General features: G+C 40.0%; 1 protein-coding gene and 1 long non-coding RNA gene across 5 annotated transcripts in view; both read left to right on the top strand.

The window, feature by feature from the left end:
* Positions 1-562: 562 nt before the first annotated feature.
* LOC147795883 (uncharacterized) lies at positions 563-20,894 on the top strand. Of its 3 annotated transcripts, XM_087130343.1 has the most exons (7): positions 567-996; positions 12,685-12,831; positions 13,029-13,139; positions 15,068-15,109; positions 16,532-16,678; positions 16,876-16,986; positions 18,161-20,894. In XM_087130343.1, exons 1-7 carry the CDS (start codon positions 942-944, stop codon positions 19,051-19,053), a joined length of 1,506 nt encoding a protein of 501 aa, XP_086986469.1. In that variant the 5' UTR covers positions 567-941; the 3' UTR covers positions 19,054-20,894. The 3 variants fall into 3 exon arrangements, 2 of the variants coding, with proteins under 2 accessions (XP_086986470.1, XP_086986469.1); XM_087130344.1 differs by having other exon boundaries at positions 563-996; positions 13,029-15,109; XR_015423448.1 differs by lacking the exon at positions 567-996 and adding an exon at positions 1,003-1,313 and having other exon boundaries at positions 13,029-15,109.
* Positions 20,895-25,830: 4,936 nt separating this feature from the next.
* LOC110974913 (uncharacterized) overlaps positions 25,831-27,552 on the top strand; it is a 38,483-nt gene continuing 36,761 nt past the window's right edge. Inside the window, exons 1-2 of one of the 2 annotated variants that reach the window (XR_002597639.2) lie at positions 25,831-25,913; positions 26,976-27,199. This is a non-coding gene — a long non-coding RNA (uncharacterized LOC110974913). Of the gene's footprint in view, positions 25,914-25,936; positions 26,611-26,975; positions 27,200-27,552 lie in introns of those variants that run through there. The other variant, XR_015423431.1, reaches the window with a different exon arrangement.

Raw genomic sequence — 27,552 nt, 5'->3', positions numbered from 1 at the left:
GGGGCACCCATCTGGGGGCAAAGCAGACAAAAATGGGATTGAAAATTAGTCAGAAGAGCCCCCGGAAGGTGAGGGATGTCATTTGAAAAATGGCCGCTGGGAGGGCTTGGCAACATTCACTTTTTGGGGGGGTGATTGTTTTGGGCGGATAATTAAAAAAACCTACTAAAAATTGAAAATCAAATGAAATGTGAAGGACCAAACAACACATTGATTTTTGTTTGAGAGGCCTCAGGGACTTCAGTTGCCTGCCATGGGGCTCCAAACTTGGTTGATTTTACACTATTTTCAGTGGAGCTTGAATTAGTTCAGTGCACCCGTATACGCAATGTTCTGTTTTCAATAATGTGGGTTCGCCCGTACATGCCTCGAACAGCGACGCGGAATATAGTCAGGTGTAAGTGACGCGAGGGTTTGTATAGCATTCGCCGTCGTTGCACACGTCTATGAACACGATAGCCTAGGATATTGCTTACGTTGATAAAGGCTGCAGTGTCCCAATTCAAGGAAAATTCTCCGCCAGGCAGAGGCGCACAAAAAGTACCCCCAGAGATTGATTTTACACTATTTTCAATGGAGCTTGAATTGGTTCAGTGCACCCATAAGGGAAATCCCTAAACTATTGCGAAATACGGAACTTTCCGGCAGCTAATTTTAGCTTGACATTTTAAGTTGCATTCACATATTCATGTGATTGCGAAAATGTCAAATAAAGTTTTCAATAGGCCCTATTGCAGAAGTGTAGAAATGAAACATATGCGCAGAGATTAAAATTAGGTATTTTCAGAACATTATATGAACACATTGAAGGATATCTCATTTTGATTTAAGATCAAGATCTGGATACTTGTGTGAAACAGAAAGGCTCACACGGTTTGCAAAAGCTTTGTGTACAGACGTAACATAATCAATTGTCGTAGATCACAACTGCAACTGTAATCATGGATGACGAAGGTGGTGGATCATCTCCTAAAAAGATGAAAAAATGCAAAAAGGGTATGTAGTTACATTGTTGTTCATTTTCATTAAAAAATTAGATGTGTACCTCTAACATGAATAACGCAGCAGGACGTGGAGACAAAATTCGTTGAATCCGCTTCATTTGATCGAATTCTGTGCTAAATGTCAAGTGAAAATTCCGGCTGTGGATAACCAGAACAGGTATTCGCTTCAAAGCAGAAGTTTACCCCGTACTCAAGAAACCGAATTGTATACGAATGCTCAATTTACAAGCTGAGCGGATGAACATTTTTTTCCACAACATAATTCACTCTCTACTGGTGATCAGCGTGTGAAGTCCGTCTCTGCCTGTGGTATGTACAAGACAGGTTTATCTTGAAGATTAAAAACTGAAACTGTACACAAGATTAACCCTATTCTCGAAGGGGTTTGACCGCTCCATACGTCATCAAGCGTTACAAGCGACTTGATTTTAAAAATGACCAAATTTTTTCTGCCGTATGTGGCCTCTCAATAAAGCCACATGTCAAAGTTTGTATGCTGGGGTTTGTGAAACCAACCCGCAAAGTCAATGTCAGGTAAACATGTTCAATACCGTCTTCAACATACGGTTGCTTGATTATGAACCTACTTTGATGCTTTTTTGTTACTACGAAGTCACCAGTTAAATACCTCATTAAGAGAAAGGCACAACTTCATCACTTTGGCCTAGAAGAAGTAACTGATTTCATTTTTTGTTATTTTGATAAAAAAAAGTTTTGTTGGAGTTGGACCCTTCTTCAAGTAGTAATTAAATTGAAATATTTATGAACGAATTAAAGTATCCTACGAGTGCAATTGCTGTCAGTATGTCAGAAATTAATATCCATCAAATCATTTAAGTAGGCTTGATTTTAGTTTTGTGACAGACTGAATTGTTCTTCAAAATTCTTCGAAACTCGTGTTTGTGTTGTAGGTCAACTGATAGAAATGATCTTGACAGGGTTTCTTCTTGAATTTACGTAAATCACCCATTTTCAAAGAAAGATAAATGTGATGACCTTGCTTATTCATCTGTAGTGTGAGCAATTGAGTGGAGACAATGCTGAAATTGTTTGAAGATTGTAATGTTGTTAATATAGTTAGACAATCCAACCTTTGTTTAGAGGGATATGGTGTCCTACCCCCGCTCTGCAAATTTTTCATGGCCGGGCAAGTCCTCCCCTATCCTTCCCCATCCCCTACCCCCAATTTCCGGGCATGAATTTACGCCACTAGTCACCTACATATTACACGTTTTACTGTAGTAGACAGCAATATGAAATCGACGGTGCGTGATATTTTTGTTGAATGTAGGTGTGGTTAGAACAGGTGCACTTAATCAATATCAGCCAAATGCACGCGATACTTTAAACCATTATAGGCCTACCACAAAAATGGCGGATGGATACAAAACCGGCCAATTTGGATGTTACATTGCTATAGTAGCTGGCAAAATCAGTGGTTCAATGGTACCTTTTGTGTGTTGTATGCACAGTTGGTTAGAACAGGCGCAAATGGCATCAGTATTGTGCTAACCTTGTATTTTGAAAAGCGCGGATGAATACAAAGCTACTGAGTCATGTACACGATACATTTTGCTTCTTCTAGTTGGCGATATCAGTGGTGTTTCTTTGTGTCGTATACAAGCTTATAGGTGCGCAAATGCAGAAGTGATTTGAAAACATGAATTTGCAGCCAACCAACTGTATGAAATAAAGCAACACATCGTATTTGATCGGATGGGGAAGTTGGGAAAAAATGTATTATTTGCACTGCTTGATCGGCAGTAAATAACAGTTAATACACAATTTGGGACTAGGCCCACCAACTGCATTTTTGTGTTGGTGTTTTTATTCTGTTTGCTCCTTACAACAAATGTATCGGGCTCTGTTGATGTGATTACGTTAGGTTGGCTAACAGATTAATGACAAATGCAGCGCTCACGTGAGGCTGAAATGCTGTAAGCCTATTCGTCTGACAGACTGTTGGCATTGTGGATACTGATGGTGTATAATGTGACGTTTTCATTAGGGGAAATATAAAACAATAGTACATTTTGCGTTTATAGTTTTAATTTCACATTCTTGAGTTGACCTTGTGCTTTTTCATTCTACAGCTATTGAATATTCCGCTATTGAAGCTAATGATCGTATGCATGAAGTGCTATATCCCTCTATCATATGCTGGCGGGTTTAAAAATAAATATCCACCATTGTTGGTGGAAACATTACCATATTCCTTTACGTCATTTTCTCAGATTTTTTTCAGGGAAAGTGATTGGAAATGTGGAATTAATTTCTAGCATGTTTTATTTGGTGTGGTTCATCGTTTAACTGCACAGAGGAAATAACAAAATAATAGGAAACTCGAATGTGTGTGCCATTTGATGAGCAATGTTGGAGGGCTTTGCACAGTATGGTACTTTCCAAAAGCTATTACTTGTGTCAGCACAGCAGATGGGCAGTTTTTGAATCACATTGGTTCGGTCAATGAAGGTAGCGATACAGATCCCCGTTTGAAGCTGCCAACTTGCTTTCCCTCTTATTTGGAGGTTTTTTAACACATAAAAGTGCTTCAAAAGAGTATTTTATTTGCAGTTTTATCAAAGGATTCGACTCTCTGGCGATTATCTTGGAAGCTTGTTTTCCCCTCAATATCCACATGTGTGACTCTTCCTGAAAAGTGGTACGGAGTATTGAGCAGTTATCTTGGTTTTAAGTAAGGATTTTCCATGGAGATATTGAGATGGGAGATGTGGAGATATATGCTTTATGCCCAGAAACGCATTTGTCTTCTAGAAGGATGAATTAACATGATGGTGGTAGTTCCAGCGTAGTACTGGACGCAGGGAAACTCAGGAGGGCTTGGCTTATCTTCAATACGGGTGATGCCTTGCTTGAAAGATAGTTTACGAGCAGTGGATGCATTAACCCCAAAAGAGCCGGTTTACTTTGGCCCATCTCACAGCTGGTGGGGGGGGGGCGAAGAACTCGACTGCGCCTTGATCGATTATTGAAACTTTTCATGCTAGTAAAGACACTCCTTATCACACATGTAAAGTTTGAACACAATCAAACGTATAGTTTTGATGATAAAGTCATTTGAAGTTGAAGACTACCTGCGTGATCAGCCGGCGTGCATTGTGCATTACGTATACATTTTTGGCTGACTCATCTCGGAAAAATGGGCGGTGCGTAAGACAGGTTGGGTTATGTCCGATTTTCCCCAATTTGGGAGCAAAATGACCGCTGAAATTTCTCTTTTAAACTCCTAAGGTCCTAAGGACTTGACTCCTGAAAACAAAGCACTTCGGCGATATCGGGAAATTTCACCCTCGGCTCTTGTAGGGTTAAAGGTGGTATTGCTTTTGACATAATGCCTATGGAAATGAGAGTGGTTGGAAACACTTTGGTAATACAGTGCCCCCATCAACGTTTTAATCATAATTAAACCCTTTACATCAATTTATATTTCCCTATTAATCCTGTAACCCCCCCTCTCGTAATCTATGACATCGTCTTGTTAAAAAGGCTCCCTCTAAAGGAAAGATTATGTTTAAATTTTGGAAGATAATGGCGGTACATTTTTCCTATGTTGAACATTACGCTTCTTTTACAACTTACAAAAGCAAATTACTTTTAAAGTTTCATGGGTGCGGTATAAGTAGATGCAGGAAGAATAAGAGACGGATCCATGTTCCACTTTAAAATATTTCTTTATTAAGTTCACAACAGATGTGAAACTCTGCCGACCACACGATGGCAGCTGCTAGATTTTCGAATGACAACCATCAAAATGGTGACGACACAATCCCTTGTCGTGCGATTTAAACGTTCCTCTCATTGAACAAGAATACTTAACCCCTCTTGTCCTAATCGTCTTTGTTGTTCTTGTTAATTTGACAACACACACACACATTCCTTACATATGTATACTTGTGGGGTATTTCCTTTGTTTTCGTGTACAAAACTCCCACACAACACGGAAAAAAATTCAAATCACTGCCATTTCAACCAAATACAGTTTCCTGGGTTGAAATTTCGACCGTGTACTGTCCCTTATATAAAACGCTTCAATTTGCGATGAATGGCACTTGAAAATTCCTCCTTTTTGAGTAAATTTGAAATTCTCTATTTCGTGAAATTCTTGTAGGGTACCACTTTAGTACCCCACAAGGACCAAAACTGGCTTTGTGGGGTACATTCCATTATTCCGGTACCCCGCAAGGCACCATGTACAAGCGCACACCATCACATAAATTTCCGTCCGCAGATATACTGGTAGAAGGCCATTTAGGTGAACATCATAGCAAAATACACACTCTCTGAAGGCAAACAATGATGTTTACCCGTACGAACTGAATGAAGCGTAGCGGCTTTCAACCATTTTTACTTCCTTGTTGGTGTACTTTGGCACAAAAACCTGTCGTTCCAATGCGGTGAAGGATTGGAGTTGGGTCCACAATATAATACAAACCGTGAAATTTTCAAAAGAAACCCTGGAAAAAAATCTGTGCCCAAGGCTTACAATAGGCCTATTGGGTCGACTTCCAATCAGTTATTTCATTGTGCAACACAAACTTGCCATTTCGGTGTCTGGCATTGGTGCCTCAGTCAAGAGGAGGAAATAAAGTGCAAATTTTAACTGCAGTGGGAGAATATAGCATTTTACAGTCGTGACATGTAAAGAGCTGATACAGAAGGCACTCAAACTAGTCCCGAGTTATGTAAAAAAATAAAATCGAACAACTGCATCAAAACTTCAAATACGTTATGCTTGGTAAATGCATGTTGACTTAATTTACGAATCTACTGCGGATAATTGTCATTGCAGCTAAGTTTGGCATGAAGGCCGTTGGAAAACTACGTGAATCAGCAAATGTATCAATATTACCAAATTTGAACTTATGTATTTTTTCGAACATGGACATAGGTAATTAGAACCATCGAAATAACATAAGGCCATGACATGAACAGTCTTATGTCAGAAATATGCCCCAAATGATTCAAGCATAGAGACGTTGTCAACTATTCATGACAAGAATGAATTTCTCTACAAGATATTTGTAATGAGAATTGATGTTAGGCTATATATGTTACTGTACAGAAGAATTCCTAAGAAGAATTTCTTGTTTTGTTTTTTTGAAAATACGACTGGAAAATCAACTAAAATTGAAAAGAGAAACTTGTTGTGTGATAAAAAGCAAAATAAACTTCATTTACCTCTCTCGAGATACTGGCGGAATCAATTTTCTATAGAACATCACTTACCTCCCTTTTCACAACCTTTTACAAGAATTCCCGTTTTCTTACCAATGGCGCAAATCGCCTTCACCTTTTGATCTATCAAGGAGCAAGACGATATTAATAAGACGTTAATAAGACTGAAAGGGGCACATGCTCTGAACAGACCAGGGTAAATCACGGTTTTTTGTGATTCCTTGCTCTGCAAAAGCGAGACGAATTGCAGCCCGTGGATCTTTCTAGAATATGCAGCTTCACCATACGAGGAAAGGTTACTTATGGTTGCTCATTATACCCGCGTCTTGTTTTCTTACTAGAGCTTGCTTTTTGTTTGGTTGGGTTTGTACAAACGCTTCAGCGACAACACGCACGAGCTGCACCATTTTATCCTTGGGTCAACTCATTGGCCTCATCAACGCTGCAGTCATTTTATTTCTTAATTTGAAAAAAAAGAGAAAAATACAGTAGTAGGGAAGGGACAGTTCTGGATCACACGCCCCTTTTTACCCCGTTTTTGCTCAAAACTCTTGGGTAGTACATGGACTCAAAAAAATCGTCGAAACCTTTTTGGTGAGAAAAAATGGGAAAGTCCAGAAATGACGTGAACCCCCGTTTTTGCCCACCACCCCTGGGTAGTACATCGACTAAAAAAACCGGGAATTTCCACCTCACTGACCTTGAACTTTTGACTAGCACCGATCGCACCAGCAATAACTCTCAAACAAAAAAGGGACTTAAATGACTGTTGATTAGACTCGAGGATCCTTGTTACGGAGTCAACCCAGTTTATAAATATGGTACTAAGGAACCTACTGGCCAAGATCAAATTTGTTATCAGATATCTCCCGAGACCGAGTCGTTGCTATTACGTGTAAATGATGAAGTTTATAATTATTTTGAAAAATTAACAGATAAGATGCTGGAAGATCTCCCCGCGAGTACGCGTAACTCTTTTAAGGTGTCTCAAAAACTAGACGACATACCCGATAGGATCAATTACTTAGTTAAACTGGCTTATACCGATAAAAGTAGGATGTACGTTAAGATCAACTATGATGCCTCTTTTGTGGATAAGTCATTTAAAGAAATCGATCGCGCTTTTTTTGCGAATAAGAAATGCCAGGCGGTCTCTTTGATTTCTCCTAAAGATATTTACTATGGCGCCCACGGTTCACTTTCTTGCGGAGCGAGCGTTAGATATCGAGTCACGTCGGCTGTGCTCACGCTTGAAGAAAAACCTTGCTTTTGGGAAGTGTTTGATTAAAGAAAGTCAATTTAACCTCGGTTATATCAACCGGGGTGAAATTTTTTTTTACTTTAAATAAATAAACCCTTATATAAAATGACTGATGCGGAACTTTGCCACTTGTTGAATCTAAAGGAAGTACACGTAGCGGGAAGCGAGCGTAGCGAGAGACCACCTTGTAACCACCAAATATTTGAAATGGACGAAAGATATGCGTGTAAACATTGCGGTCTAATTCGAGTTCGTTTAGCTTTTGATATCGACGATAAAAAAATCAAATCAGCTTCACTGCTCGAGGGGCAAAGACAAGCTTTAGATGAAATCTACGAAAGGAATCCACCAACTCGACCTACCACCATCACCAACTCCCCCAGGAGACCCAGAAGAGAATTAACTAAAAGACTGTTTTTGACGGGGCTAACTGGACCTATATACGACAGACTTCATTCGCGAAGCTCATCCGAACCATTACCCCAGGACCAAAGAGGAAGCATCGTGGTATCCCCCGGTTATTATAGCATAGACTGGTTTCACTTTTTGTTAAACCCGATACCGGGCGTTTCTTTTAAGGTTCACTCGGAATCTAAACGGATCACTTTGGCCATTACGGACCCCAATCTCAAGTTGCGACTAAATAAAGAAGTGTCCAAGCTATTAAACTTACCCAAAATAAAACTTTTACCCAACGTCATTTACGAAGGCAAGTACGATTTGAACCCATTGAAACTCGCGTTTATTCATTGCAAACAATTAAATAAATTTGACAACTTTTATAACGGGCGGACTTTAGACTTGCTAGACGTGATAGCTACCGAGCCTAGCACCTGTAATCACTGTAAAACGCCTAAAAAGTTAATACACAGAAACATCAGTGAATTGACTTTTTCTGTTAAAAACGACAGAGGCGAGCTCTTGAATAACATTGGCAAAATTTTAATCGAGTTAGACATTTTTTTTAAAACTCTCAATTATAACAGTAATAAGATGATATACCCGGATTTGACTTTAAACTCGATTGAACAAGCGGAAACAAAGGTTTACAGGCTCAGAAAGATCGAAGAAATTATATCCCAAATCCAAAGAGAACGCGACGCGAGGGAAAATAGTTACAAAAAGATCAAACGACTTTAAACCGCGCTCAGATACGTGGAGTACGGCGTGGAAGCGATTGGAGCCACATCGGCAGCCGTAGGCATTCCCGCCATTTTGGGTGTCATTACCGGTCCCGTTGGACTCGTTATGGAAGGAATTGCAATCGGCGCGTTTGGTTTTTACGCGGTTTTAAAGTACGCCTCCCGTAGACTCACCCACAAAACTAAAAAACACGACCAAATTCGAATTTTGGCAGACTCTAAATTAAACACCATCGAGGAATACGTATCTCACGCGATTGAAGACGGTGACATATCCCAGGAAGAATTTGTCCTTATTTTATCCGAGCTTAAAAAGTTTAACGAGATGAAAGAAAAGATCAGATCGCGTACGTCTACAAAATTGGAAGCGAGCAAAGCGAGCGAAACTTCTAAAGAAGAATTTGAACGTCAAGTCAACGAAAGAGCAGAAGCGCTAGCCAACGAACGGGCAGCGGTTTTAAAAAAAGATCTTATGAAAAAACTTGGCGAAGTTTTACAAAGTCGGTTAAGTACGACCGGGGGGTGTACGAAGAGAGCCCGCCCGCTTATCAAAACTTGGTCTTTCCAACGGCACCTCCTTTAAAATTCTTTTAAAATAAATGGGAGGCAATTTTAGTAGTCTAAATATTTTAGTAAACGAAGACAATTCCTTTACAGCCGAGTTTCCAAATTTAACGCACGCGTATAAATTACCGAAAGTAACCACGGACGAAGCGGTAAATAGGTGGTCTACCGAGTCGATAGCGTTTTACCAAAATCAATTTAATTTCGCGGTCTATTGCGCGACGACGGCCTGCGGTGTGGGTTTTGATCTGCTGTCTGACCCTAATCCGTACGTCTCGGCTTTATCTAAATTTTACGTGTATTACACCGTACGAAAAATATTTTACGACTGCGTGATGCCCATTCCGAGCGACGACGTATTTGACGCGTTACACAATAATTATGACCATCGGAAGTTTACGGACACGTGTCCTTTATAATGGGTAGACCCGAATAAATCGTATAAACAAACAAGAGACACTTTGTCGAACGGATTAGGCACCACTTATTATTACGACAATGGATATATACCTGTTCCGGGTAAAAACTACGACGCGCACGACTTACGCGTGACCAACGGTAAATATGCGGGATCTACTTACATGGGATTTGGATGGGCTAAACCGCCTAAAGGCTCCGGTCACGCGAGTACCTACACGGTCACCTGGATTTCACAGTCGGACGCGGTTACTTTGGCCTGGTGGGATTTCGTTCCTAAAAAGTCTCGCTTGGCGGACGGGGGAATCACCAAGGTAAACGAATCAATTCGAGCTTACGTCTACGCGTTACTCGGGGCACAGGCACAGACCAAGACCAGCGTTTTGGCCACCGGCACCGGATTAGACGCGCGACGGCAATTTATTACGATCGTGGAATCTTTAATTAACTCGGACCCCGATCTGGAACAGTCGATCGACCAATTTCAAGATTCGCTACAATACGCGAAAACGCCGTTGAATTTCGTAGTTGCCCCGGGTTTGTACCTGGTGCCCTCGGACATGGACTTACGAATCGGTACGTTTGAGGGATATAACAATAATTTACAAGTCGCGACTGAGGATATGAAGACTGGATACGTACCGAGTTTGAATAGCGAAGTGAGCGGAGCGAGCGGAGCAACGAACGGAGCGAGTTTAAAAGGTGATTTTAACGAAGAGGAATTACCGAGGAAGCCAATTGTAAAGCCAGTTTTAAAGCAACCAGAACCAATTCTAAAGCCTTTAGACGCGCACAACGAAGAGAAACTATCATTAACTATCGGAGCCGTTGCCGTGGGTGTCATCGGTTTTACGTTGTATAAAATTTTAACTTAAACGGTTTGAATTAAGGCGTAAAAAAATTCACCTCAAATTTGGGGTGAATTTTTATCTTATTTTTTATTCCCTTTTTAGAATCCGTTTACCCTTTTTGCACGTACGTCAAAATCAAAACGCCCAATCCTACGAACAAGATCCACACATGCTCTGCCACCCATCCAACGGCTTTACTCGCTACGTTAAAAATCCAACTCAAAATGCTACCGATAACCCCAGGCAAAGCGCCTAGAGCCTTCAACCCGAGTTTCTTCAATACGTTTGCCAGGTTCCACAGTTGACGTTTGATCCAATCGGTAATTCCACCTTCGGAAGGAGGAGCCGGCGTTGGTGCAGGCGTTACACTAGGAGTTCCAACAGCTCTGACGCTAGCTACGATACTACTAACGATGGTACTTACCGCTAAACTAAAAGCCGTTAAGATGCTTACGATCGTGACGCCTTGTTCTCTAAATATCGTTCGAATCTTCTCGCGTAGTGTCAAATCCGAATTCATGATCTTTTCGATCGTTTCCTTGATGCGATTAATTTGGCTCCTCAATTGATCGGTGTTTCTATTGATGACTTCTAATCTACCCCGTCTTTCGACTCGTAAGTCTTCCAATTGCCGTTGAAGTTCTGTACGTTCTCCTTCGGACGTCACCTCTTCTAACTCGGCTTCGACCTGTTGAAATTTTGCGTCTAACTCATCTAATTTACCTTGATTTAAAATTAATTCTCCTTTTACCGTTTGTAATGATTTATCTAAAGCGACCAACTCGCGATAGTTTAATCCTTCTGTTTGGACTTCTACGTCACGGGTGAGGACCTTCAATACCCGCGGAACAGTTGGATCAAAAACGACGACAATATTGGTTAAACCAAAATTATACTTAAATCCCCAACCGGGTTCTGGCCCAGAGGTAACTAATCCAAAAGTCGATGAATTTTACAAAAATTACCGTGACATGGGTAGAACGGACGTACCGCCTAAACTCAATTACGGATTATTTACATGTCGAGAAAATAGAGGGCTATTTTTCAAAGGTGGGGAAAAATGGGCAACACGGGAAGTACTGTTAACTAGTAAAAAGAAATGGGAAGTTGGTCGATTTGTAAATCTCGATACGATCGCCAAACACGCAAGAGAGGCTGGATATTCCGGGACGGGCTTTGTTCAAAATATTTTAGGATTTGAAAATTACGGTAAAAAGTAGCCCAGGCGATTCCAAGTTTAAAAGCGATTCAACCGGAACAAATCGAGCCAAAGAAATTACCCGCAGCTGCAGATCGAGCTAGCGACATTATCCCTCCCCCAAGATCCTGAAATATCTCTGCACGTTATATTCACAAACCTGTGTAAGAAAAGAATGATTGGTACAACCATGATTGGTGCAACTATGATCAGCCGGCAGACTTGCAGGGGACGCAGAAAGAGATCAAAGTGCGCATGCGCGTGCGTGTACACGCTACACACGTGCACAGTCGTGTCTGAGAACCCGGGCGGTACAACTGAATGTATTGTGTAAACAAGGGTGCTTATTTTTGGTGTAATGATCCAGGGGTGATCCCCTCTACATCCACATATTGTGCGTTAAATCAGCTTAATTTAACCAATAACAACATGAGATTTGAATTTCATCGGCACTAAAAAAAATTGGCGGGAAATAATGGAATTCACGCTTTTTTGAAAATTAAACACGTTCACGTCTAAATGCACCGCATTGGATGTTCTTTAATTTTTCAGTGCACTTTGCCTCGTCCTTTTTATTTCCCTTTCCCTTTCTATGGATATATTTTTGTGACTTCTGATTAGGCACATTGGACCTGTTTGATATTGTTTATACTATTGGTCACGGAACACAAACCTGCCCGAGTGTTCCTGTGGCGGGATAGAATTACATGGAAAACACCCGAGTGTCGATGTGTCATCTTTAGACAACTAGCTAATTTAAAATGTCACAATTATTCGATACTATTTTGAGCAGAGTCGCTCTGACGCATGAAAATTTTTCAACGTGAATTTCAAGGAATGATCTACCAGTTCCAAGTCTAACTTTTCAACGATTCGCCAATTTTTCAACAGTCAAAGCAAAGGGAGACCCCTAATCTTGTTTGGAAAAAACTGGAATCAAAGTAATTATTGAGGTGATGTATAAAGGTTAACAAAGAGAAGATTGGGTGTCTGTGTTGTGGTCTTTCTCTACCAAACGCTTACATTTCTTTGCTGTGTATACCTTTTCTAGGGACGGTGGCACGTAGAAGGTGTGTCTCAGAAGTAGCATTGAGATCCAATGGTCAAAATATCTACAACTGTACCACTTCAGGTGATGGAAACTGCATCGTCTTCGGCGACAAAATCAACATTTATAATACACAGCAGAAAACATCAGGTAAATTGAGGCAAACTAAACCGATTGAGAAAACAATATTTATTTCTCGTGATATGTAGGGAAAACACTTTTAAACGTGGACTGTGGTTAAAAGTATCCCTCTTAATTGTTTGTGCCAATGATAATGTTTGTGTGAGTGGAAAACATAAAAAAGGTAATTCATTTGTTTGTAATTTCCAATCAATTCATACCCACAGATGCTGAACATGCATTAGCTGAGGGTGCTGGGATATCCACTGGTGATTCCGATTCTGCAGTGGGTCCATCTCAGTATCGAGGTCATCAGTACGCATCCCGACGGCCAGCAGGTAAGGTATAATGTTCCCTGTGCTCAAATGTCCCATCAGCAACGGGAGGAGTTACATGGGCTGACTCTTAATGCTGCATAGGCCTACAGGTTAGTGAATCTCATTAGCTCAGCCTCAAAGTCTTTGCAGGTAATTTTATTTTAGGTTGCAAGAGGATGACCAAAATAACGCCTTTGTTTTTCAGTCATCCGTGTGGGTGTAAGCGTCCAGTAAATGATGTTCAGAATTTTTGAAGAACTTTGAAGGCGGAAAATCATTTAAATCGCCCGGCAAGTTATCCGTCATGTGCAAATTCCATCCGGCAGGAAGTGGTGGCCAAATTGTTGGTAACTGAATACATACCTTTGTGAAGTTCATTTTATGATGGAGAAAATTACATGTAAAACAAGTATGACCGTGTTTTCATGCGACAACAGCAAAGCTTATTTGAATATTCAGTTATATGAAATTACTCTGAGCAGGAAAGTTGTGACTCCTGAAAAAATGTACAAATCTGATCTAAAATTTTATCTAATCAGAAGAAAAGAAGGCAAAGCAAAGCACACCATAGCACTCCTCTTCTACAATAAATGAGGCAATAATATTCTTGCTATTCACACAGAAGCCAAAAGTACTACATTTAAACATAAGGTGAAAGAATGAGATCCGATCCACCTAATTGTTTAGAGAGTGTGCTGGCAACAATGATGGAATAGCTCTCAGTAAACGTTTAGGCGTGGCAGAGGATACCACAGCAATACCAGAAGACGCCATCGTATCTGAGATAGTGTTGTCTTGTTCCAAAGGCATTTTTCAAGTACAGGAGTCGTTGATGGATTAAATGTGGTCGTGTATATCTTGCTCATGACATTATGTCGGTGACTATAAGATTGGTTGGAAACAAGCTGACAACATGGTGCCTGGAATGAGCGTTGTTATCAAAATATAAACCCTGAAATAATTTCAATTTCACCATTAGGGGCATAATGCTTGAAAATGTCTTCAATCTGTGATCTATCAAGCAGTAGATGTATGTAACTAAAAACGCTGCATATAATGGTCGTCGTGAAAGACTATTTTGGGATAGAATGACCAATATAGCATACACCTCGGGTTGTTTGTGCTCCTTGCTCAGCAATGGTGGAACGAACTACACACACACTTGTGATTTTTCCAGAACCCACATCTCCAGTACAAATGATACAAGGGCGGTGTCCAAATTACAGCTGACAATAACAAAGGCAAATATACCGTGACAAAAAAGTTTCCATATTATAGCAGCCACGAATTAAAACCCTTCGTTATGCACGCAAGCAGCATTGCATGTCGTATTTCAGACGCGGTAATGTACGGTGACATTTTGCCTCTTGGACAATAGTGCACATGACGTACCCCCTGAACCAAAGTCCCTTGGAGACCGGGAGTCCACATTTGGTAAAAAGCAGTGCATTGCGAAATTGGGGACTTCCCCAAAAAATTTTTCTTTTTATTTCTTCGTAATAAAGTGTATTATTCCTAATGGAACCCTTACTCGACAAGAACTGCTTCTATTGGACCCCATCCACAATCATATTCCTTCCTGTTATATCTTTACTTCATATAATTAGATGGAATAAAGAATGAATGAATGAATTTTCTGCCTTGAAATGGTTGGTCCTTTGTGATGCAACATTAGGCGTTGCGAGATAAGTGGTTATAAGATGGCCAAATTGCATCCGCTGCAACCCAGAACCTATAGAGTTGTAATTTCACTTTAGCGGTTTGTGAAAGCAGAGGGCAACAGTCAGGTGAAGTGCTAAGTGCTGTCTAATCAAACAGTTGATGGTATATACGTAAATCCTTAAGCTATCATATTGCGAAACGCAATTAAAAACAGATTGGTGTCGTCCACATTACGGATACCAATGGTGTTAAACATTACTCTTTTTGCTCCCTGTTTTAATGTGCAGATACTGAATGTTTGTATGCTGAATCTGCTTTGCCAGATGATGGTAAGTGTGATTTCCCCTCTGAGGCATGAAAGATACCATTAATAATGCTGGTAGAAACAATGAAATTGCACTCTAACTAACAGTGTGCTAATTTCTCAAACTAGTTCTCAAACTAGAATGTTATCGAAAACGTAGGGCCCAATATGCAGTGCTTGGTATGTTTCTGTTTGACTGTGCAATTTCTGCTCCCAAGTTCGTGTACGAAATTCGTGATCACTTGATTTTTATCACTTTGAAAATAAAAAGAAAGAGTTATTTGGTTTTTTAAGGGCTTTGTTTGTCTAAGAGACTATAAAAATGGTTCAAAGGACGTGCAGACTGATGTTACCTGCCTGTGGAGTAAATCTACGACCTCCTTTTTCAGAAGGCGCTAAAAGTAAATGCTTGACCACGAGCAAGAGCAATTATTGTTTTTGCACACCGTAAATTGTAGGCAAAAAAAGTTGATACCGTTGACAGACCTTAGTTTATTTCAGAAAATTATCCCTCCCCCAAGATCCTGAAATATCTCTGCACGTTATATTCACAAACCTGTGTAAAAAACGAATGATTGGTACAACCATGATTGGTGCAACTGTGATCAGCCGGCAGACTTGCAGGGGACGCAGAAAGAGATCAAAGTGCGCATGCACGTGCGTGTACACGATACACACGTGCACAGTTGTGTCTTAGAACCCGGGCGGTACAACTGAATGTATTGTGTAAACAAGGGTGCTTATTTTTGGTGTAATGATCCAGGGGTGATCCGCTCTACATCCACGTATTGTGCGTTAAATCAGCTTAATTTAACCAATAACAACATGAGATTTGAATTTCATCGGCACTAAAAAATATTGGCGGGAAATAATGGAATTCACGCTTTTTTGAAAATTAAACACGCTCACGTCTAAATGCACCGCATTGGATGTTCTTTAATTTTTCAGTGCACTTTGCCTCGTCCTTTTTATTTCCCTTTCCCTTTCTATGGATACATTTTTGTGACTTCTGATTAGGCACATTGGACCTGTTTGATATTGTTTATACTATTGGTCACGGAACACAAACCTGCCCGAGTGTTCCTGTGGCGGGATAGAATTACATGGAAAACACCTGGGTGTCAATGTGTCATCTTTAGACAACTAGCTAATTTAAAATTTCACAATTATTCGATACCATTTTGAGCAGAGTCGCTCTGACGCATGAAAATTTTTCAACGTGAATTTCAAGGAATGATCTACCAGTTCCAAGTCTAACTTTTTCAACGATTCGCCAATTTTTCAACAGTCAAAGCAAAGGGAGACCCCTAATCTTGTTTGAAAAAAATGGAATCAAAGTAATTATTGAGGTGATGTATAAAGGTTAACATAGAGAAGATTGGGTGTCTGTGTTGTGGTCTTTCTCTACCAAACGCTTACATTTCTTTGCTGTGTATACCTTTTCTAGGGACGGTGGCACGTAGAAGGTGTGTCTCAGAAGTAGCATTGAGATCCAATGGTCAAAATATCTACAAGTTTACCACTTCAGGTTATGGAAACCGGATCGTCTTCGGCGACAAAATCAACATTTATAATACACAGCAGAAAACATCAGGTAAATTGAGGCAAACTAAACCGATTGAGAAAACAATATTTATTTCTCGTGATATGTAGGGAAAACACTTTTAAACGTGGACTGTGGTTAAAAGTATCCCTCTTAATTGTTTGTGCCAATGATAATGTTTGTGTGAGTGGAAAACATAAAAAAGGTAATTCATTTGTTTGTAATTTCCAATCAATTCATACCCACAGATGCTGAACATGCATTAGCTGAGGGTGCTGGGATATCCACTGGTGATTCCGATTCTGCAGTGGGTCCATCTCAGTATCGAGGTCATCAGTACGCATCCCGACGACCAGCAGGTAAGGTATAATGTTCCCTGTGCTCAAATGTCCCATCAGCAACGGGAGGAGTTACATGGGCTGACTCTTAATGCTGCATAGGCCTACACGTTAGTGAATCTCATTAGCTCAGCCTCAAAGTCTTTGCAGGTAATTTTATTTTAGGTTGCAAGAGGATGACCAAAATAACGCCTTTGTTTGTTTCAGCCATATTGGAATCCTGATGAAAATTAGCAACATGGTTTTAGAAATGTTGAGGCCTCCCATTGGTTTATACGTGCAATACATATTCCCTTCATGGCCTTCGACACAAAATTTACTCTGGCGACCTTTGACCCATTTTGTTAGGTCGATCACCTTTGCCTGTAAAGTTTGGGTTGCAAGAGTCTTTATTACTGAAGCAGTATCTCCTATCGTTTACCCTATATAAAATCCGCGTAAAAGTCATGATAGACATGCATCATTTTGCTTTTACCACACTTAGCATGCATACAAACGTATCCACAGCCCATTTGCTGCCATGGGTTTTTTTAAGTAGCATGAGGGCAAACTACTCACTGGCGACATTACCAAGATGCCATTAAAACGCAGGTGTAGCAAACTGTCAAGAAATCCATTATGCTGATATCAGCACTATTTTAGTTCTTGGATGCCCTGGAAAACAGTGACAATAATAACAACAGATTATTTTGAGAATTAATTAACCCGTGGCGTTTGGCATCAATGCCCACTCGATACTTCATATAGCGTATACATGCAACCATTAGCGCAACACCACGTAAAGGTTTTCAGCCTCATAACTGGGAGTTAAAGCTTTTAATGGTATATATATTTCCCTTTTCCATATCAAATGGTATCATTCAAAAGAAGACACTGGGGGAATAAAATTTAATTAAATGTGCGAAAGAACTAAAGCTTTGATATCCTTACCGCAAAACAAAAGCTGGGACATACCCTTATACATCACGCGTGAGTCAGCATTTCTTTTTCTTGGGGTGGGTGGGCGCTACCCCATGACTCTTGAGGTGATTTTCCTCTGTGATGATAGATTTGGTGCATTAACTGATACGGGAATAAAGTGTTCATTCAATTTTACATTTCACTAAACATACAAATAAACTGCCCTGTCGTATATACTTATTCACACTGGTTATAAATACACTAAAATGATTCTTTCCTTTCTCTGCTTTTACAGCTACTCACAGTGCCCCATCTGCAGAACCAGAAGCATTCCAAATAATTTTATCAGAAGTTCCAAAAATTACGATACCTTTGTCAAATGGTCATCATGAAAGAGATAAGAAATATGTAAAATACTTTAATGGTCTAGATGATATTGCTTATTACACGGGATTTTCCGTAAACGAATTTGATATTATTGTTGACAAACTTGAAAAACGGTTTCAGTTGGTTTGTGAAAGGAAGCGAAATCAAAATGCTATGAACCTTTCTTTCCGAGAATGTTTTATGATGACGGTAGTCAAATTAAGACATGGTTTTCATTTTGATCGTTTAGCGCATCTGTTTAATATAGACAAATCCCATTGTTATCCTGCATTTTCAAAATTGATCGAAGTTATTTTTGAATTTACTGAAAACATGGAGTGGTCGAATAACTCTGTTAATAAACTTTTGCCGGATGGCTCTGTGAAGTTACCTAAACAGGTTCTTGTATTAGACGAAATTGAACTAGATCAGGTTTCTGGTTTCAAGGCATTACTTTGCGTTAATCCATTGAATGAATCAGTTGTTTTTGCTTCGGATGTTTATAAAGACTCCTTGCGATGCAAAAATACTAAAAGTAAAATTGCTTTGTTCGCTGTATTAATGAAAAACTTGAAGTGTGGAAACTTAAAAAGTGGCGATGAATTCATTGTCAATAAATCCTTGGAGATTAGAGAAGATATTCGGAGGCTCGGCTTGGAAATAAGAGAAAACGTAGCTATTAGAAAAAAGGCAATGAATGGTATTCGCGAGTTTAAAGTATTAAATAAAACAGATTGTTTTAAATCTGAGGAGATTAATAAGATTTGGTGGACTTGCTGTTTTTTACTTGTTTTAAAAACAAGATTTAATAATATTTTATGAATACGCCCCGTGACTGGGAAGTTTTTAGATCGTTCGTATCCTATCCATTAGAGAGTGGATGGATCAAAAACATTATATATTATTAAATGTTATATCATAATTTACAAAGAGGGTGAATCAAGTATGCACTAATAATTGTGTCGTCAGACTTCTTTCCCTCCCCTTTGTTGAGTTGGCTGATCAAAGTTTGATCAAGTATCAAGTATTGATTGATGTATTTTGTATGCACAGTATTATGTGCCACTTAATGACAACCGTTTTTTTGAGATCGTTAATTTTTGTTTGTTATAAGGTGAGGTTTTAATTTCCTCCTGTGTTATATGGTTGCTAGTGCTTGGAGATGTATTTGCCCTTTGTGACGATAAGCTTGCTAAAACAACGGTGAGCGTATTTGATGAAGAGGCATTTGTTTTAGCGAATTCAGACTTCTACCCCATATTAGTGGGTAGATGAAAGTATATTCTTAGTATTTTGTTATTTGTTGTCAAGTATTGATTGGTGTCTTTCGTATGCACAGTATGTTATGTACCTCTCATTGACAACCATGTGGTTAAGATCGTTGGTACATGTATTTGTTTTGTATAAAGTGAAGTTTTGACTTCCTCCTATATTCTCATGGTTGCACGTACAGTGCTTGAAGATATATGCCCTTGGTAATGATCGGCTCGTTAAAATGATGGTCAGAGTGTTTAAAGACTTATCTATAGAGGCATTTTTTGTGGTTGGAGACAGGGATAATTTCGAATGTGGTGAAATAACTAAAGTGGAGAGGGACTACAATATACAGAGATTTCATCATAAAAATTGATAAGTTTGGACACTGCATGTGCTTGCGATTAGTTCTTGAAGTATGGTGTTGGAGGCATAAAGGACATAGTATGTTGTAAAACGACGTGTGTACCGCACTAGGGAGTACCCCACGGCATCGATGATACAACGTGGTCATTTTGGTTTCAGTAAGGGAGTGTCTGTCTTATTATATCACTCACATACTGATCCTTTCTTTTGAAATGTGAAGGACCAGTACTACGATCTCATTCATGCTCTCCCATTTCTTTCTGAGCCTATCAGTATTTGTGTACTATTTCTACATACGTTCCCTCGGTTACTTACATGTAGATCGGTGTGTTTTTGTGATTTTTATTGTTGGATGTATAAATTTAATAAATTGCCAATATTGTTTCTTGAAACCCTTTCATTGAGATTGAATTTATTGTGAGCAATGGGGATTTCAGTATTTATGCAAATGAAACAACTGCTGATGAAAAGGGAGAATTTCTAATAAATTTCTTCTTTTTTAAAGGTTTATTTTACTTGTTAGCGTGCTTTTACACTTTGGGTCTTAAAAAGCAGGCAATATTGTCATCGGAATTACATATTGATTATTTAATTGGAAAAAACTCCATTTTAGTTTGATCAAGAAATAGCTTTTCAGTATTTGCTGTATAAAATTATCTTTAACTTCCTTAGGGAATTCTCGCGTTAAATCTTTGAGCTGATATAATTACGCATGTATTTCTGAAATTACAATTTTAAGCATCAATTATCAGAATCCTTGGTACAACAATCCTCAATGCAAGGTTTACCTGATTAAGCACACCTGTTTGGTCAATTATTGGGGTTTTTTGGCAGAAAAGTTAAAAAAGTAGCATTTTCCAAAAAACCGAAAATAGTTCCAATAGCGTCATTGTTATACTGCACTTTTGAAATGGCTTGAATTTATTTGGGGTCGTAGAAATTCCTTGTATAAACCTTAGTTTACTATCGGAGGAAAGCGTGCACCGGGAACAACGATTCCCTGTGCAAGTATTGGTGAATAAACAACATATATGTACCATTTATTGACGGTTTTTCTGGTAATATGGCATTGATTTTTAATATATAGAGTGAAATTTCCATCTCCACCTGTACGATCATGGGTGCACTAACAGTGCTTGAGGATGCACTTGCCCTTCGTTATGATAATCTTTTAACGCAATGGTATTTTGTGTCTATGATTTGTCTATAAGAGGCTACATTTGGTAATTTTTTGATCGATCCTGAAACTAATTTTGATGAGGTCATGGTTGATTTCCTCGAATAATTTGCTGACACAAAAAAGATGTTAATTGCAGATGATGTGTTCTCCCTAATAGAACAAAAGATTTTAGCCGTTACCCCTTTGTAGCCCCTGGTGAGCAGTGCAATAACCATGATGCTTTCCAGGGTATGGTTAATCTGCCCAGTAGAGACGATGATCTTCCGCATGTTGTCTGGGGATATTTGTGATGAAAGCCCATTTTTGGGGGATATTTTCAAGGAGGGGTCCTCATTTCGTTTTAGAAGAAGATACTAATGAAAACTTTCACCGTGATTCGAGAGAGTACAGTTATTTCGATAATCCTTTGATTGTTGTTCCTCCCACAGTTTCTGAATCTGCGTACGATAAATTCCGAATTGTATGCATTTCAAATTTTCGGAAGTGAAAGGTGTTTCCAGACAAGAACTGCACCAACTCTACTCGACTGCATATACATTTCAAACCAAACTAGTGACCAGTAGGTTTTAGAGAATTTCACAATATGCCTTACAGTATTCAGAGCTCATTCTACTGGATGTGAACCGATAATTCATCCAATATATTATACAGTACCAACCCATTTTGAGAAATTACCAGCACCTATTTTAAAACTGAGGGAAACCAAGCTCTGCCCCGCTTCATGAAGGCAGCCTTTTCTTAGGTTGGCAACGCATACACAAAATATACCACGACACACTTTATTGATTTAAATGATAAAATGACGGCAAACGTGGTCCAATCAAGCAACCACTTGGGCAGGCCAGGGTTGGACGTGAAAGAAGCCCTCTCCCCAATATTGAGGGCGTGAACCATGTCAATCAAATGGATTGTCAAACATGCGCAGCACAGACGCAGGAAATTCAGCTCGGCGAATTGAAGGGACTGCGCGGCCATCACAGGCTATTCATTACTATGGCATTTTCCAACTCACCGGCTTTAGCGCCGTGCATGAATGCACTTCAGTGAATGAACTGAGGTTGGAGGCCATTGTATTGAATACCCTAAGATGGCCACGCGACACACATCGGCAGTTACTGCTGAGCTGCCTATCAAGTGCATAGAGATCAGTGAGCGCTGATCGTTCTAAACGAATGTAGGGCCGGGGGATGGGTAGGCTTGTACCCATTATAATGGCTGCTCAACCGCCTTATCTGCAGTTGAGAACTTTGTCAGAGCTTACCAAATAGTAAACTACTTTCTTAACAACAGGGTTCTGAATACATTATAGATTTAACTACAGTAGTTGTAGCACGTTTTGATTAATTTAGTGTAGTGAACTGACTAAACAGAGTTTGGGGTCAGGGTACATTATTTTGTGAAAAAAATTATTTCTTGCTCATCCGATTCCATTACAGACATGACATGGTGGTAAACATTCACAAGTCTGTCCGACGCCCGCGAAAACCCTTGCACAGATTAAACACTTGTTTACAATCTCTTCACCAACATTGTCACATTGTTCAACATTGTGGGAAATTTCCATGCAAACCCCCATCCAACCACTATTGGCTCCTTGACACCCTTACACTACAAAAAACTCATTACCATGGCCTATTTCCCCTGGATACAGCTAGCTCCCCGAAATAAACTCGCGTAGCTTTAACAGTAAAAGTGAAACAGCGCCCTCTGCTGAGAGAAAAATAGTGATATTAAATCATGGATACTTGTACCACCGCATTAGTATGGGGGCTGACCAGTTCAGGCAAGGCTTTTCCTATAATGGTATATGTGTCACGAGATAAGGTAAGTGCTATGGTACGTAGCAGAAGAAGCACTGCTGGTGTAGCGAGGCAGCCGGAAAAATACGATATCGTGCACGATAGGGGCAAAATGTCAAATCCCTATACACACTCTAGATTATTGTTACCTAATACACCCCCTAGAAGTCTGTAAAGAATTCCTGAAATTATGATCAAACAATGACCAACACAAAGGCGGGGGAGTTGACAATTTCAAATAATGACATAATGAGAAGGACGAACATTATTAATTACGTGGCACATGGGGACTGAAGAGAACCTGTTCGCTTAAGCAAACAAATATGAGGATTGCTGAAGCAGACCAGTGACTGACAATGAATTTTATGGCCTAAGGTTGTAAGGATTGAGACTCTGATAGTGGAATTGTTTTGTGTGTGTGTACCGGTTGCCTCGATTATAGCTTCATAGTATTGTCCTTGAAAGTGCCACAATAATATTGAGGGCGGCTGCGCATACGTGAATTCTTCAATGTACAATAATTATACTTTTTTTTAAGAAAAAGTAAAACTTAAGAGCTTTTACAGAGAAGATGTTACTGGTACTCTTAGGTCGAGTTTGGGCGGCCTGTTCTCGACACGTGTTTCTTGTTCTGGCGCTCGAACAGCGGGAACACGACTCAAGAACACTGTTCTTGGAATAGGATCACACACCATCTCCTTGTCAGGGTTTTACAGGAACACACGGAAAAACTCGTGAGATTTTGATTTTTGAGCAGCTGCAAAAAGTAGAGAGCTGGCTTCCAAAGCAATAGACCATGTTGACAATGGAAAGTTTTGCAAAATTAAAAGCCTCGGTAGAGGGAGCAGCCTCTCCTGGCGAGTCCATTGGAGCTAATTAACATATAATTTTTTAAAGTCCAAATTCCTCGACTACTTATCGTATCCTACCCCTGAACATGTTGAAAAGCCTTGTTTAGTCATTTTACAGCCAGGGCCTCCCCTAACCGGAAAAAAAATGCAAACAAACCCAGATGGCCTTGAGCCAGCCTCCAGGCAATTCCCATAGGAATGTGTACTAAGTGGTCCCTTGTGCACAACCTAATGGGTTGTTTACAAAACGGTGCCTGGGGCAGGCAGTGGAATGTTCTTCATCAGTGACAGCTGTCTTGAACTTGTCAGAGGCCTCTGTCGGCTGTCTTTGAAGTGTTATTTTTGCTGGGGGGGTGTTGTGGTGGCGGTATGGCTTGGCTGGCGAGGGCCCCCCTTCAAATCCGGATAGCCTGGGAAAACGGCCCACACGGTACTGTAATGTACTTTGGTGGGTTTTGGTGGTTTGTAAAATCTGCAGAGGCTAGGGGACAACCACTGAAGCATTACTATACCCTCAGGACGAGCACAGGGCTCTGCAAACCTGAAAAATAAAACGGACTCAACGGAATAGTCCGTCCACGGAACCGTGTGAGTTTAAATTAGGAACGCGTCCCAGGTTAACATTAATTATTTTCCGAAACACAGAAATGAATGATCATGTTTATGCAGAAAAGAACTCAGCCCATCCAAACCTTAACTGTCGAATAACGTACATGGACGCCGCCATGTTGCATGTTGCTTGTGATAACCGGTTGTTTGTTCCCCGCGTTCGAGCGGCCGACCCATGAACAAAAAATCGAGCTGTTCGTAAACACACGGGAACAAGCCGCCGGAACTCAGCCTGAAATTCTAGAAAACTAAATTTGTTATCCGGCAACTTCCAAGCTTTTTTCCACTTCAATTATAATTTAATCCCATGTGCATATAATGCGGTGTTGAAGTGTTTTTCTTGCTCAAAAGGAAAAACAAAAGACTAGAAAAAAATAGATAGTTTGTACCCAAAGGAGGCACGTTTATTCTGAGTTCAGGCGGCTTGTTCTCGTATGTTCAGCTCGATTTGTTGTTCGTGGGTCGGCTGCTCGAACGCTGGGAACGTACAACCGGTTATTATCGCTGGTAGTTATTTGTGGCAAGCAACATGCAACATGGCAGCGTCCCTGTGCATTCTTCGATAGTCAATGTCGGTTAACTGTGCTCATTTCTTTTCCGTTAAAAAATCGTTTCTTAGGGTGTATATAAAATCATATTGAAATCGGAGGATTCGGGACTGTAATGGCCAATGTTAATTTTGCAAAACTTTCTATTGTGTTCCGATTTGTAAGCCATATCGATCCTTTTTTGCGGCTGATCAAAAATCAAATCTCACGAGTGCAGCTGATCAAAATTCAAATCACAGGAGTTTTTCTGTGTGTTTGTGTAAAATCCTGACGAGGGGGTGATGTGTGATCCTGTTTCGAGAACAGTGTTCTTGGGTCATGTTACTGCTGCTCGAGCGCGAGAACACAAAGCCCATGTCAAGAACAGGCCGCCCGAACTCGACCGAACAGTGGATAATGAAATGACAGAAGTTCTGGTGTCAAAATTATGTTAGGAACAAAAACAATTTAATTTCGAAGCTGAACTCTTTGGATAAAGACAAATAACTATAAGTGTTAACTGGGAATTTGTTACTACTGAATATTTGCAAACGTTTTTTGAGAAAATTTTATATTTTCAAATGGAACGTCTCAGAGATTTGTTGCAAATTCAATTTCTTCTTTACTGTTGATGCATGAAAACGTGCATTGGTGCAATTTCTCTTGTAACTTTGCTCTTTCCTGGGGAAACAATAAGCCGATTTTTTTTTCAGTCATCCGGTTTTTAGGCCGGGGCTGTGGAGTTTTATTTTATGTAAAAAAAAAAAAAAAAAAAAAAAAATTAGTTATCTATTGAGGGCGCCATTCTTAAGAGTACATCTGTGAATCGATTCAGTCATGAGGGCACTGTCTACTGTAAATTGAAAATTGCCTAATCGACTCAACAGAGGGCGCTGTTAACAAATTTTAATCTTCCTATAGGGGGCGCTATTCCTTAGGTCAAAAGATGGCGCTAAATATTAGTTCAAGAGAGGGCGCTACAATTTTTATTTATTTATATTTTCAGCTAGCTAGCTGAGGGAGTCTCAAATACTAGACAGCGCGCGGAATGTGAACAGACGAAACTTACGCGAGGAAAAAACGTCCTCTGCAGGAGGTAATTTTTAAGTTTGACCGGAGCCTTACGAGATGATGCAATTACTCTTTGTAAATGAAATGTGAAAGTTTGCATGGCTTAGCAGTTGTTTCAGTTAAAGCTTGCATCATTTGTTGCTGGAGCAGGTCGACCATGCAGACACATAGCCTACGTACACAATACGTAGGGCCTACATGTACATACCAATACAGGAGATATGCAGTCATGAAGCCAAACCACGGTGATTGTGTTTGTATTGCGCTTGTCCAATGTGTATTAGACTTGCGTTGCAGCCGTTCATCGGTATATCAACAGTACAAACACTGCCAATTTGTGTGAATTTTGGTAATCCAGTGGTTACATACATGTACAGCATAATGCCAGGTTTGTGATAATGGGGTGTGAGTTCGAATACTCGGTTGAAATTGTGGACAGGGAGGTTTTTTTTTAATTAACGAAAATATAAAGCCCGATTTAACATGTGACGTTTTTATGGTTGGTTGAGCATCTAGATGTAGATGTCATGCATTGTGCATGGTTGTGTACCGTGATTGGGTTCCTACGTGTGATTGCATATAGCTCTGTACAGTGTAGGCTACATTTACATAGAGACGTTAGGTAGGCCTAACATGTGTGACCGTATTTGCCATGGTCCCTTTGGTCTGGATTAGGTACCGGTAATATTGAACAGCTCCAACTGGAACATCACTCAATTCAGGTCAGAGAGAAGCATATCAAACAGCTTACATGTATGTCTTCTGAATGTGCATGTAGATGAATTTTGAACAGATTTGATGTTGTAATATGGCAGCTGATTCCACAGTCCCTAGTTGTTGTTGCTGAAGGCATTTAATTCTTGTTGAAGGAACTGTTAGTGATAGAGGAATGTGCAATCTTGTTTTCCTAGTGTGACATCCCGTAAGTGTGCTGAACTTCAGGTGGTCTTCAACTAGCAGATGTACATGTACATTATTGTGAACCATTTTGTGTAACATAACTAACCTGTTAATACATCATCTCTCACAAAGTGCTGGGAGTTGAAGGTGTTTGAGTGTAGCTGTAACTGAGCTTTCTCTACGACAGGTAGAATCATCGGTGATGAAGTGAGCTGCTCGGCTCTGCACTACATGTACCTCCACTTTCTCTATGTTGCATTTAGTATGAGAATCCCATACTGTGCTACAGTACTCAACGTGAGCTCAACCCAGGCTCTTCTATGCTTGAATCTTCACTTTTTGAGGGGCATTGCCAAAGTTTCAACAAAGAAATCCAGTCATACCATTTGCTTTGGAGACTACTGCATCAATGTGAGTATTCCATTTCAAATCAAAAGACAAGGTAACTCCTACGTACATGTACTTGTGGTGTTTCAATATGTTGACGGTGAGATTACAAGGGTTGAAATTAACCTTTTCTTTCTGGTAGTCAGCAGGACCAGTACTTCAAAATTTCGACTGGTCCTTCACATCTGTTTCGCTTTTTCCAGTCAGGTCTGGAACATGTATGTGTACATGGTTTTGAATGCTGCTTTCAAAATGGCTGGAACCAGTGAAACCAAAGTCATAGAGTGTTTTCAAAACGAGTAGATTTGGCTTCAACTTTAGTTATGCCGGTTCCAGCCATTTTGAAACAGCAGTCAAAACCACATGTCCAAGCTCAC

The sequence above is a fragment of the Acanthaster planci genome, linkage group LG20 (assembly GCF_054643075.1).
Source record: "Acanthaster planci isolate LZ-2023a linkage group LG20, COTS_SCS, whole genome shotgun sequence".
Taxonomy (NCBI): domain Eukaryota; kingdom Metazoa; phylum Echinodermata; class Asteroidea; order Valvatida; family Acanthasteridae; genus Acanthaster; species Acanthaster planci.
This window is presented reverse-complemented; position numbering and strand designations above follow the sequence as displayed.